This window comes from Erythrolamprus reginae, chromosome 2 (genome assembly GCF_031021105.1).
Source record: "Erythrolamprus reginae isolate rEryReg1 chromosome 2, rEryReg1.hap1, whole genome shotgun sequence".
NCBI classification, from domain to species: domain Eukaryota; kingdom Metazoa; phylum Chordata; class Lepidosauria; order Squamata; family Dipsadidae; genus Erythrolamprus; species Erythrolamprus reginae.
In genome coordinates, this window is record NC_091951.1 from 195739323 (window position 1) to 195753899 (window position 14577).

The following is a 14577-nucleotide window of genomic DNA, read 5'->3' on the forward strand; positions in this document are numbered from 1 at the left end:
ACCCGGGAACAGAAGAAGTGTGACTTTTTTTGCCCAGCAAAAACTAAGCCCCCCACCCCCACCCCCCAAAAAAATTCTCATAGAGAGAACCCCTGAAATGATGAAAAGTCATGAAATTTCAATTTTCAGATATGCAGGGAAAATGTTTTACAGGGACTCAAACATGGCTTTCGGGTCACATACGACCCGAACAGAACAGCAGGGTTTTGTAAAAAGATTTGTAAGAAGAAGCAATTTTTCCCATAGGAATCAATGTAAAAGCAAATAATGCGTGCGATTGGGGAAACCAAAGGGATGGTGGAGGCCCTGTTTCCTCCCAGGAGATTCCTAGAGAGGCCCCATGGAGGCTTCTCCCTGTCTTTTCCGGCCCTGTTTTCTCCTAGGTTATCCCTAGAGAGGCCCCACAGAGGCTTCCCCCTGCCTTTTCCGGTTACAGTTTCGGAGGCTCAAGTTTGTAAGTGGAAAATGGTTCTTGGGAAGAGGCAAAAAAATCTTGAACAGCCGGTTCTTATCTAGAAAAGTTTGTAAGTAGAGGCGTTCTTAGGTAGAGGTACCACTGTACTTGCTTCTCCATCCTTCAGTGCTCTCAACTTCCTTGTACAAGAAGAGATAAGCTTCCTCCCACCAAATAAATTATACTTAATGTTGAAATTTTTTTCTCCGAACACAGCAGCTTCAGTCTCCAGCATGATGGATTTCCATGCCTGCCTACCTTGAGAATCCGGTTGAAATCCCTTTTGTCCACGCGCAAGAAGTGGCAACTGTCTTCACGAAGGATGATGGTGGCAGCACGGGGGGCATCGTTCACAAGTGCCAACTGGCCAAAGTCATCACCTTCATGTAGGGTGCACACTAAGCCCTGCAGAACGAGTGAATGAACCAATTACTTTAGTCACAAAGTCTAGATACCACCTTGGCAAATATGCGTTGCCCTACTGAGGTCATTTGACTACTAAGACCACAAAACTGTTCTTTTGTATCTTATTTCTAACTTAACCAAGAGGAAACCAGATTAAACACAGCCTAGGACAAAAGGGCAACTGTTGTTAAGGACAGAAGATTAAGCACACATACAATTACAGTATATTAATTTTGCCTTACAAAGGTACAGCCCCTGAATGTCTTGCATGATATGGTACACCTGTTTTTATTCAGCCTCATGGTGTTCTACTCTAGTTTAACCTCTTAGATATACTTATATGTATGCACCATTTTATAAGTAATATAAACATACATAGGAAGCAAATGTACCAGACAAAAAGCCAAGCCATTTTCCCACCTTCCCACCTTTGTACCCTACTCTTAGCATAAATCCAAGGGCTAGAAACATTGAAAGAAATAAGGGTTCACTCTCTTCTGATATCTGAATGCCTAAAATTCTTGAACTTATTCTTAAACCAAGCCATTTTCCAACAAAAGAAATTAAAAGTTCACACCTTATCATGTGTAACAACATTGACTGATCCCTTCCAAAGGATGTACCAGGACGTGCCCTTGTCCCCTTGGCTGAACACTATGAAGTAGAGGGGGGAAAAGGACTATATGTTAATTACATATTACACATAACTACAGCAGAGGCAAATGCAGAGCAGTTAAAAACGAACATTTTCGGAAATAAATTAACAGAAGAAGAAAAGGACATCTTGAGCTGGAGTTAATGAGCTACAGTATTTGGCAACCTTTTATAAACGAATGCACCGACTTTAAAGAGAGAAAAATGAACAGCATCACTGACAATGTCCCTCCCTGGTTTTTACAGAACAAAGGATTGTTGAACGCCATCGTTGTTCCTTTTTACAATGGTTGGCATAAGTTGTTGTGATGCTGCAAGTGGGCTTGCATAAAGATGCATATCACTTCAAAGATGCCAACTCACAATAGCTACACCTACCAGCCTAGCTAAAGTCAAATGGCTGCGTAAAGTAGCAGTTTGGGATACAGGGGGGCCGCTGTCAGAGACAGAAAGAGCGTGACAAGAAAAACGTGCAACTCACACACAGTTCCAGCCTTGGCCCGGGACTCAAAAAGCAGTACAGCAGCCAACTCTCTCCTCACCTGCAATGGAGAAACAGCCAGTGAGTTCTCACTGAGTAGGCCCTATCACACGTTTCACCGAGCTGTCACACATTTCAGAAAGCAACAGTTGGTAACTAAAATCAGCATGTGGCGTAAGACAGTATTTAAGCTAATCCAAAAATTTCTAAACTCAATCCACACAGAGATAAATATATTGAGACAAACAAACTGAAGCTTTGTAAAATAGAGGCCTTCTCCAGGTCCCATCGACTAAACCAGTGTTTTTCAACCAGTGTGCCGCGGCACACTAGTGTGCCGTGAGACATGGTCAGGTGTGCCGTGAAGCTCAGAGAGAGAAAGAAAGCAAGAGAGAAAGAAACAAGAGAGAGAGAAAGAAAGCAAGAGAGAGAAAGAGAACAAGAGAGTGATAGAAAGCAAGAGAGAGAGAAAGAGAGAGAAAGAAAGCAATAGAGAGAGAGAAAGAGAGGGAGGGAAGGAGAGAGAGAGAAAGACATAGAGGGAGGGAGGGAGAGAGAAAGAGAGCAAAAAAGAGAGAAAGGAAGGAAGAGAAAGAAAGGGATGAAGAGGGAAAGAAGGAAGGGAGAGAAAGAGGGAGGGAGAGATAAATAGAGCGAAAGGGAGGAAGAGATAGAGATAATTTTTTTGTCCAAACTTTTTTTACCCCCCCCCCCCCGGCTCAATGTGCCCCAGGGTTTCATAAATTTTAAAAATGTGCCACGGCTCAAAAAAGGTTGAAAATCACTGGACTAAACAATGTCATCTGGCGGGCCCCAGGGGAAAAGCCTTCTCTGTGGTGGCCCCGGCCCTATGGAATCAACTCCCCCCAGAGATTAGAACTGCTCCCACCCTCCTTGTCTTCCGTAAACTACTTAAGACCCACCTATACCGCCAGGCATGGGGGATTTGAGACATCTTTCCCCCAGGCTTATTATAATTTATGTTTGGTATGTATGTGCTGTTTGGTTTTTAATTATGATAGGGTTTTTAGTTTTTTAATATTAGATTTGTGCCATTATAATATTGTTTTTATCGTTGTTGTGAGCCGCCCCGAGTCTTCGGAGAGGGGCGGCATACAAATCGAATAAATTATTATCATTATCATTATTATTATTATTATTATTATTATTATTATTATTATCTTCAGGGGGAGGGAGGGAGGGAGAGAGGGAGGGAGGGAGGGAGGGAGGGAGGAAGGGAAAATAGGTGTATAAATGGGGTATAACTCATATCTCTATCAGGGATCAATCTTAGATGGGATGGGATCTTAGTGCATTGGTGCTGCAGTCATTAGAGTGCAGTACTGCAAGCTATTTCTGCTTATCACTGGCTGCCAGCAGTTTGGCAGATCGAATTTCAGTAGGCTCAAGGTTGACTCAGCCTTCCATCCTTCCAAAGTTGGTAAAATGAGGACCCAAATTGCTGGGGGTAATATGCTGACTTTCTGTAAACTGCTTAGAGAGGGCGGTATAGCACTGTGAAGTGGTATATAAATCTAAATGCTATTGCCATTGCTATGTTGGCCATTGATGAAGATTTTATCAGGTAGAGGAATTAGTTCACAACACAAAATTCCCCAAAGCTCACTAGGAAGGAAAAAAATATGCAAATAATTGTTGGTTCCTGATGTATGAAATATAACATTTGGCTGGAAAATACTGTTGGCATCTATAGATCCCCTAGGAAAGGAAAGCAGACAAAGGATCCATGCCAACGAAGCACTGATTACTGTAAGTGCCTGGTACTAGATTATCTATAGCTTTGCAATGTCAGTTATGCCAGTTGCATCCTGTTTGTTTGGCGCTATGGACTGCTGCACCTCTACATTATGCCACAGTTCCTTCCTGTCTTGTCCTCCACAGACATCTATAATAAGAAGCACGTCACCTGAGAAATTTCAATGCAATCAACCAAGGGTTTGTTTTCTTAAGCCAATGAGTAAATTACACAGTGTACTTTGACAACCTGAATAGGGAAATGGCAAACAAGCAAATAACAAAATGCAGTGGTGCCAGTACTTAATATGATTTCATCTTTTTTTTTTCCGTAAGACTAATCAGTAGACATTCAGGGCATATGGACAGGAGAGCAAAAACCTGTAGGAGATCAAAGCTGAACAGGAACCCTGCCCTCACTTTCCTATTCTAGTGTGTATATTTTATACACAAACCAATCAAGTAGAAGTGAATCCAGCTCTAACTGCTGGATTGGATGCATTTGGGAAGACTGAGAGTTGATTAAATGAATATGTAGCTGGGAAATTCATGTAAAAAAGTACATTTGGGGTAAGAGTGCCAGAAAATATGTTACCCTATTTGCTTTGCTACTAAAAGCTTCATTTATAAGTAGACATTATTATTATTATTACTATTTATTAGATTTGTATGCCACCCCTCTCCGTAGACTCGGGGCAGCTCACAACAGTGATAAAAACAATACATGGTAACAAATCTAATAATTAAAATCTAAAATAACAGTCTAAAAAGTAAAAAAAACACAATAGATAAAATGCATACACACAGTCATATCATGCACAAAATTACATAGGCAAGGGGGGGGGATGTCTCAGTTCCCCCAAGCCTGATGACAGAGGTGGGTTTTAAGGAGTTTACAAAAGGTGAGGAGGGTGGGGGCAGTCCTAATCTCTGGGGGGAGTTGATTCCAGAGGGTTGGAGCCACCACAGAGAAGGCTCTTCCCTGGGTCCCGCCAGATGACATTGTTTAGTCAACGGGACCCGGAGAAGACCAACTTTGTGGGACCTAACCGGCTGCTGGGATTCGTGCGGCAGAAGGCGGTCTCACAGATATGTTCATGACCCTGAAAAAAGATGCAAATGGCCAGCTGTCCGCAAAGGAATATAAAACCTTCCATTCCCCACCATCCAGTCACAGCTGAAGAAGTTTTTTTGGATGAGAAGCAAAACATCTTCAAAAGAAAAAAAACAAGAAAGTCCAGTGGCCTCCTGATAAAGCATCTTTGGGACAACCATAACCTGGATGACTGAAAATCTCTACAGACTTATTTATTTTATTTTTATTTATTTATTTATTTTGTCCAATACACAATAATACACAATGAAGGTTATAGAGGATATAGTAGAGAAGAAATACGAGATATAGGAGAGATTATAGGACAGGCGACGGAAGGCACTCTAGTGCGCTTATGTACGCCCCTTACTGACCTCTTAGGAATCTGGAGAGGTCAACCGTGGTTAGTCTAAGGGTAAAATGTTGGGGGTTAGGGGATGATACTACAGAGTCCGGTAATGAGTTCCACCTTCGACAACCTTTTAAACATATTCATGTTTATTACTTATGTTGCAATAGAAGTATGAGAATAGCTGCCATTTTGTTTTCCTACCCACCTTACAAGATCGTTGTTGTGGAGATAATGGGAGGAGGAACCAGCATTATGTATGTTTGCCTCTTTGTATTTACTTATAGAAGTATAGATAGTCCTCAACCTCAACTGAATCCAGAATTTTGGCCATAGGTTGTTGCAGTTGTAAGTCGAGTCAAGATATGACTCGATTGAATATTACGATTTATATTATTATGGTTGGTGGATATTTTTATGATCTTCAGGATCTTGCTCACAGTTGTTAAGCAAAACCACATGGTCTCATGGTCACAAATGTCAGTCACTTGCCAAATGCCCAATGTACAATCACATGACCGCGAGGTGGTACAGCAGGCCTAAGTTTGAGAAATAATATTTTCAGGGCCTTGTAACTTCTAATGGTTGGTAAGTGACCAGTCATAAATCAAGGGTTATATGTAATAAGGGTGGGATTTAAACAATTTAGTAATAAATAAATAAAAATTAAAAACTAATAGGCCGCAGACCTGGGTCATTTCGTGGCATTCTGTGGAAGGAATGTGGGCACTACAATATACTGATGTGATGGCTGGACTAGAAAGAGAAATAAAACGGGCATCCAATCCACAGAGAACCAACAAACAAGGGATCTTTTCCATTTTCAAGTATAAGATGGATAGGATGTTGTAAGCCACCCTAAGTCCTCAGGGAGTGGGCAGCATATAAATTGAATTAATTAATTAATTAAACAAACAAACAAACAAACAAACCAAGCCCTTCCTATCCACAGCGCATTTGTAGCAAATTAAAATTAGGCCAAATGAGACTGAATTTGTTGGTCACTCACCGTACTGGAGAGATGGGCTACCGCTTTGACATGCAGTAACTCCTCAAAGATCAGTGCAAGTTCCTCATCTGTACGTTGGTTAGGACTGGAGGAGAAAGACCAAAAGGAAACACACATTGTCCCATCAGTTGCCACTACATTGCTGATCTCAGATCTATGCATAGAAAAACATCTTAAGCCCATAAGATTACATTCACAGCTGTTGGGTAGTCCTTATCTCTACTCAAGAAGGACATATTCAAAATATGCATGCTTCCTTCTTGACAGGAAGTCCCGTTTAGCTTTCTCAGCCATTCCTGGCTTCCAGCATAAATATTAGGTCCATTACCCAGATCCTGCAAAACTTAACTCTGAAATATTAAGGACCATAAATTCCATTTTAAGAGAGCAAGGCATGATTCTTATATTCTACATTGCACAAAAGGCACAGAAAGAGCTTCCGAAGTTTGTCCATTAGACTTTTTTGAAGGAATAGAAAATTAGATCTTCTTTTGGTGCAGTAACTTCTTAGTTGCTTCTTCTGATGTTTTCTGCTGATTTAAATGTATGTACAAAAATACATACACAGTCACACACTTTTATAAGGAATCACCATGGCAAAGGGTCTACAGTGTTCCCTTGACTTTCACAAGTCCAAGATTCGTGAAAAGTCTATACCACGGTTTTTCAAAAAAATTAATTGGAAAATACTTTGTGGTTTTTTTTCTACACAATGGTTTTTCCCACCCATGATGTCATACACCATCGCCAAATTATTGTTAATAAATAATTATGCTAATAAATATCAGGATCATTAAGTTCAAGAGTGAGTACCAGTAATAATGGTGAGTAATAACCTAAAGGTTGTTATGGGAATGGGAAATTTTAATTTAGGGGTTTAAAGCGTTAGGGGATGTTCTGCGATACTGTTCATAGCCAAAAATAGTGTAATTACTTCTGCACCTCTGCTTTGCGGAATTTTGACTTTCGCGGGCGGTCTTGGAACGCATCCCCCGCAAATGTCAAGGGAACACTGTACATTTTAATCCTCAGTGTCCTTAATCATTTCTCCCCCTGGAATAGAATCTATAGGAGTTTCTTTAATTCTGTATGAATTAAATATGATGAATCCAACAATCATTATACTCCATTTTATCCAAGCATTAACTTCCTGAAATTTTCTCATTTTTTTATCCCCCTGACTGCTACCTGCAGTCAATGCTTACGGTTTGCGTAGGATGGTAGTGAGCAAGGCAGTTGGGCCCAGCTGGGTCAGCAATGCCAACGCCTCTAGTAGTTCCTCTCCATCCCTGTCTTCAGCGCTTGGTTCCAAGGCCACAAATCGGAAGAACTGAGCATCCCGATCTTGAAAGTAGCTCTCCTGTCGTACTGCATGAACAAGGGAAGGTGATTCCAGGGCATAAAGGAGGAAAGAAGGAGGACCAAGTAAATAAACTTTTTCATTCCACCACTCAAATTGCAAGGAAGATACTCCACCATATCACTATCTCATTTACTTCTTACTAAAGGTAATGAAAATGATCTGAAGCTACTAAAAGGGGAAAAAAACATTTGAGGAATATGTAGACAAAAACGTCCAGGAAAAGAATTAAGACTCAGCCACACAGCCTCCTTATTTGAGCCTGAACAACTCCACTTATCCATTTCTGCAGACAGGACACTGGCTTCATCTCATAGACTACCCACTCCTATCACAGGTTTCAACTAGTCCAAGCTCTTCCAGTTTATCAATAGACTTGGCCGTAGTAACCAAGACATGTATGATAGGGAGCAGAGGCTCTTATTCCAGGAAAGGGCATAAATGGTCCACCTACTTCTCAAGCAATAGCTGCCAGTCCAGTGGAACCCCCAAATTGTGAACCAGCTGTGTGTAGGGAAGTCTACTTCATTGAGAGTCAGAAATGAGACCTCACCAGATCAATTAGAGTGTAAAACTCAAAGCCATTCCATCTTGCTAGGCTTGAATTCTCCTACCACCACCACCAATATTGCCATAGCCTCCAAGCCTCCAAGCATGCACAGGAAACCAAAATGCACCAAAATCTTGCAAGGAGACGTTGTGTGATTTTGGTGATTTTTGCTTCCATGCATGCAGAATCATACACAGTGTATCACACACAGTGAGATCTCTATAAATAGAACTGTCTTTTCCCAGGCTCGGGAAAACCAGTTACTGGTTTTAAAATAACCTGGGTTGCTGTCTGAGGGAGTGGAAACACTACCGGCTTTGTTACAGCACTACAATGAAAGGAAGGCTGTGGGATGGACTTCCAGTGGAGGCATGGAGAGCTAAATACGTCTCCGGGAGACAAGAGATATTTAATACAATACAAAGATTAACATAGCACAAAGATTAACACAAAACAGATGAAAGTTCCAATGACTAGATTCAGTTTTTCCAAATCTCTTCGGATAAGGAGAGGATCACATGTGCTCATGAAATTATACAACAGTGGTCTAACATGAGTCTGAATATCAGGAAACAAAGAGATCAACAATGAATCCCACAACTACAATACAGTCTTTTAAAAGACATTCCGTTTATTAACCTTGTTTCTACCAGTAATAAGTTTGTTTGTTTGTTTGTTTGTTTGTTTGTTTGTTTCTTTCTTTCTTTGTTTATTGATTGATTGATTGATTGATTGATTGATTGATTGATTGATTGGATTTGTATGCCGCCCCTCTCCGGAGACTCAGAGCGGCTAACAGCAACAATAAAACAGTGTACAATAGTAATCTAATACTAAAAATGATTAAAAACCCATTAATATAAAAACCAGACATACATATATACATACCATGCATAGAATTGTAAAGGCCTAGGGGGAAAGGATCTCATTCCCCCATGCCTGACGGCAGAGGTGGGTTTTAAGTAGCTTACGAAAGGCAAGGGGGATAGGGGCAACTCTAATCTCTGGGGGGAGTTGGTTCCAGAGGGCCGGGGCCGCCACATAGAAGGCTCTTCCCCTGGCTCCCGCCAAGCAACATTGTTTGTTTATGAAGATTGCCTACTTAGTTATCTTAAGACTAATAGATACTTTACTACCTAGAAATCTAGGCAGAATACTAAAAAGCAGAGATATCACCCTACCAGACAAACATGCATATAGCCAAGGCTATGGTTTTCCCAGTTGCAATGTATGGCTGTGAAAGTTGGACCATAAGAAAAGCTGAGCCCCAAAGAATTTGAACTACGGTGCTGGAGAATAGGCGTTGATTGCTTACCTGAACGCCTCTTCTCGTACGGTGAGTGGGTACAGCAGTCACATGGGTTGCTCCTGTCCAATCCGTTGGAACTGAGCCTAGTATTAAAAAAGACTGCTGGATCCGCCCCTTCCCCAGAATTCGCGAATCCGTAGACTAGGCTCAGTAGTGAAGCTCTTTAATGTTCAACTCTCATGTGTTATAAGAAATTAGAATAGAAGGTAAAGAAGACCACACAAGGGAGGGAAGTGACTGCTGTACCCACTCACCGTACGAGAAGAGGCGTTCAGGTAAGCAATCAACGCCTATTCTCCGTACTGAAGGAGTGGGTCCAGCAGTCACATGGGACATACCCAAGAGATAGGTCCCTAGGGTGGGAGTACATTGCTATCGTGAGAGATAACGGATTGGAGTACTCTTCTTCCGAAGGCAGCGTCTGCTGATGCGTACGAATCAATCTTGTAGTGTTTTATAAAGGAATTTGGCGAGGCCCAAGTGGCTGCTTTGCAGACTTCTTCCAACGGAGCCTGAGTCGCCCAAGCGGCAGATGTGGCAGCACTTCTGGTGGAATGCGCTGTAATATTCCTTGGAATGGAGAGGGAAGCTGTCTCGTAGGCCTTTGAGATGGCCCCTCTGATCCAACGACCTATTACTGTGGAAGACACTCTGGATCCCAAGGATCTGGGATGGTAGGCTATGAAGAGTGCTTCAGATCTCCGGATGGATCTTGTGCGTTGGATATAAATCTTTAGCGCTCTAGTGAGATCTAGAGTGTGCCATCTAATCGCCAGGGGATGCTCTCGTTGGAGACAGAAAGAAGGTAAAACAATATCCTGAGATCTGTGGAACATGGAACTGACCTTGGGTAGAAAGGTGGGGTCCAGCCGCAGAACCACCTTATCCTGATGAAACTGACAGAGGTCCTGTCTGATAGAAAGGGCTGCCAACTCAGATATGCGTCGGGCGGAAGTAATCGCCACCAGGAATGCTACCTTGAAGGATAGGTACCTGAGGGACGCAGAGTTCAGGGGTTCGTAAGGTGCTTGAGTAAGAGAGTGGAGAACCCGTGGCAAGTCCCAGGTTGGATATCTGTGGATTTTAGAAGGCCTGAGATTGGCCACTCCTCTTAGAAATTCTTGGATTTCTGGAAGGGAGCGTAGGGGCTGCCTGCGAGGCCCCGCCAAGACGGAAGAGATAGCGGCCAGATGGCGGCGGATGGTGCTGGTAGAGAGACCTTGGTGAAAACCTTTCATAAGGAAGGCGATTATCCTGTGTATGGGAAGACACAGGGGGGATAAGCCCTCCTGCGAGCACCACTGATGAAATTTGGACCAAGTATGGTCGTAGATCCGATTGGTAGACCCCCTTCTAGATTTCAGAATGATTTCCACTGTGTCTGGGTCATACCCTCGCAGGTCTAAGTCCCTCCGGATAACAGCCAGGCGGTGAGGTGGAACCACTCTGGATCCGGATGGAAGGAGGCCCCCTGCCGCAACATATCCTCCGAAGCGGGGAGTCGCCAGGGGTCCTGGACGGACAGTTGTTGAAGGTCCGCGAACCAGGGTCTGCGAGGCCAGTGAGGGGCAATCAGGATTACACGTGCTTTCTCCAGGAGGATTTTGTTGATCACGTCTGGCAGAATTGGAATTGGAGGGAAGGCATACAGTAGGCCTGGAGGCCAAGGACTCCTGAGGGCATTGACTGCCTCCGCTCCCGGAGACGGGAACCTGGAGATGAAGCGGGGAAGCTGGGTATTGTCTCTGGTCGCGAATAGATCCAACACTGGATGGCCGAACCTGAGGCAGATTTGGTGGAACAGTGACTGATGGAGATTCCACTCGCCTGGATCTATGGTGGCTCGTGAGAGCCAGTCCGCTTGGACGTTGAGGCTCCCCGAGATGTGATCGGCTAGAAGCGATTGGAGATTTTTCTCTGCCCAAAGACCCAACTTCAGGGCCTCCCTCATGAGGGCCTTGGATCTTGTGCCTCCCTGTCTGCAAATATGGCTTTTGGTGGCTATATTGTCGGTGAGAATCAGCACATGTTGGTTGGATATGTGAGGTTGGAATTGCTTTAGAGCTAGAGACACGGCTCTTAATTCTAGCCAATTGATGGGCTTGGAAGCCTCCTCCGGTGACCATGTGCCCTGAGCTAAAAGACCTTGGGCGTGGGCTCCCCAGCCCGAGAGGCTGGCATCTGTGGTGACTACAAACTGGTCGGGACACCGGAAGGGGGATCCCTTGTCTAGGGCTGGAGAAGTCCACCACTTGAGGGATCTGCGAACCGTCGGTGGGATGGTGATGCGTCGGTTCGAGTTGCTGTGGCCTGATCTCTGAAATGGTAATAGTAGCCATTGAAGTTCCCTGGCGTGAAGGCGGGCCCAGGGAACAATACCAATACATGACACCATCTTACCCAAAAGGGAGGATAGGGTGACAATGGAGGCCGATTGCTGGGGCAGGATGCGAGCAATGAGATCCAAAATGCTGCGTTTTCTCTCATTGGAGAGAAAAACCTGGGATATTTCGGAATTAATGATAGTCCCCAGATGCAGGATGGAAGTGGATGGATCAAGATGACTCTTGTTAAGGTTTATGGAAAAACCATGGTTCTGTAGAACCGACATGGTAGAGGAGAGGTCTGCAGCTACACCAGCTCTGGAATTACCATGAATTAAAATGTCATCTAAATAACATAAAATATGAATGGGAGAGGCCCGGATATGAGCCGCCAAGGATCCCAAGAGTTTAGTGAAAACCCTGGGAGCTGAGGAGAGCCCAAAAGGCATAGCCCTATACTGAAAATGCCTGCCTTGAAAGGCAAAGCGCAGAAATCTCCTATGGACCTTGGCAATGGGGATATGGAGGTAGGCCTCAGTGAGATCTAGAGACACCATAAAGTCTCCTCGATGAAGAGCTGATAAAATGGAAGATAGGGAGTGCATTTTGAATTTTCTATATTTAATGAAGCGGTTTAATTTCTTTAGGTCCAAGATGGCTCTCCAGCCTCCAGAAGTCTTAGGGACCATGAAGAGGATGGAATAGAAGCCTAAACCTCTCTGGAGAGAGGGGACCGGTTGAATAGCTCTAATAGTCAACAAATGAGAAATAGCCTCCTCCATTCGAATACGAGATGGAGAGGAACTGGGAGAGGGACAAGAAATAAAACGGTTAGGGGGAGAAGAAATAAACTCTAACCTTAGGCCCCTTTCCACTGTGTCAATGACCCAGGGGTCCTTACAAGAGCGGTGCCAGGCGGAAGAGAACCAGGCTAGGCGACCGCCTATAGGCAGGTGAGAAAACTTACCATCTGGTTCTTTTGGAAGTTCTGGTAGTAGAGGATCCTCTCTGATAGCGGGACCCTCTGCCCCTGGTGGTTCTAGCTTGGGATCGAAAGCGAGGGGAATACTGACCTGGGCTCTTGTGAAATGCGAAGCTTTGATCCTGCTGACGCCCGGTGCGCCGAAAGGACTGCGGTTTCGGGGCCTTCTTGGTGGTAGGTCCCAAGACCTTTTTCTTGTCTGCGTTTTCCGTAAGGAGAGGGTCCAGAAGATCTCCGAAGAGGAGGTTACGTTTCAGTGGACCCATAGCTAACTGCCATTTCTGTCTTACCCCCGCCTGCCAAGGGCGGAGCCATAGAAGCCTTCTGGCCGTTGTGGAGGCTGCTACTGATCTGGCTGCAAATCTGGAAGATTGGAGAGTAGCATCTGCTATATATTGGGCAGCTGCGAAAATTTTGTTGAAATCCTGTTGGCCCCGTAAGTCATCTGGAGGCAGGTGTAGTTGGAGCTGACGAAGCCATAAGAGCATAGCTCTGGAAAAGAAGGATGCCGCTGCAGCACTCTTAATGGCCCATGAGTCTGCAAGGAGACTTCTTTTGAGCATTTGTTCAAGTCGTTTGTCCTCTGGCCGGAGGACCTCCTCTGCCTCGCCAGGCATGGCAGCCGTTGAGTGGAGCGTCTTCACTGGTTCATCTGGCCTGGGACATGTTAGGAGTTCCTCATAGGAGGGGGAGAGCTTGTAGAGCTTCTTGTCCTTGGGAGTGGGAGTGAAGCCTATGGTTGGGTGGTCCCACTGTTTAAGCAAGGCATCCTTAAACAACTTGGGCATAGGAATTACCTCATTGTCTTCCTGTTCCTCCATGAAGTAAGGAAGATTTTCCTCTGGGGGGTCTGTGGAAGGAGTAGCTTGCTTCTCTTGCCCGGCTAGCCCCGTGGATACTCTAGCTTTTAGCAGGAGAGATTTGAAAAGCTGCGAAGGGAAAATAGCAGCTGGGGCTGGAATCTTAATCTGAGATTCCTCATCCTCCGACAGACGCTGAAAGGGGTCATCATCCTCTTCTGCATCCACGTCCTCATCCTCTTCCTGAGAGGAGTCAGAGACCTCCATGACTGGGGCTCTGTAGGAAGGAGAAGAACTCACGGGACGGGAGGAGCGAGGGGGAGGATGAGACAGAGGAGGTACATTTAAAGATGAGAGTCTAGCATCAATAGTGTTAGTCAGAATAGTCAAGATAGACTGAAACTCCGGTGGCAAGGAAGAAATATCAGCCGGAAAAGCCTGAGGATCCCTGAGGCCCTGAACAGGTTCTGGCTGGGGGAAATCCTCGGTAATATCTGGCTCCTCTGGACCTAAACCCCATAGGTTAGGTTGGGGTGGATTTAGGTTTGGCTCATCCAGGGATAGCACAGGTACCCCAGAGGGAGGCAGGTTAGAGGCCTCCGGGGGGGTAGGGTTGATATGCACTTGGGCCTGCACCTTAAAACGTTTGGCTGATTTATCATGTATTTTTTGTAGGGCTAGGTCCCTTCTCTTCTCAGCCCTAGTGGGCTTGGCTAAAGACTGAGAGCCTGAGGAAGAGGAGGAAGAGGCCTGGGGAAGCTCAGAAGGATTACCAGTAGGCCTAACCTCTTTGGAACCTTTGGTAGTGCCTCTCTTGGGAAAGGAAGCCATAGTCTGAGCAATTACAGAAGACAAGGCTTGAGCCAAAAAATAGGGGAGAGAAGAATTATTTTGTGGAATTCCCAAGAGGATAGGTGACCCTGCTCCTAGGCCCAGGAGCAGCTGCGCCTTAAGAGGCAATCCTGGGCGATACCAAGAGTTCTTGTCCTTAAGTGCAGCGTGGCAGGCCTCACTAACTTAACTTTAAGAAAAACCAAGGCACACTGGTTGGA

General features: G+C 44.6%; 1 protein-coding gene across 3 annotated transcripts in view; it reads right to left on the minus strand.

Annotated features, from left to right (window-relative positions):
* RAPGEF3 (Rap guanine nucleotide exchange factor 3) overlaps positions 1–14577 on the minus strand; it is a 108372-nt gene that overhangs the window by 30416 nt on the left and 63379 nt on the right. For all 3 annotated transcript variants that reach the window (XM_070741018.1, XM_070741017.1, XM_070741019.1), the window contains 5 exons: positions 7406–7568; positions 6201–6285; positions 1995–2055; positions 1437–1513; positions 713–859 (listed from right to left, as the gene is read on the minus strand). In XM_070741018.1, the coding sequence (XP_070597119.1) occupies positions 713–859; positions 1437–1513; positions 1995–2055; positions 6201–6285; positions 7406–7568 (533 nt within the window). The remainder of the gene's footprint in view (positions 1–712; positions 860–1436; positions 1514–1994; positions 2056–6200; positions 6286–7405; positions 7569–14577) is intronic.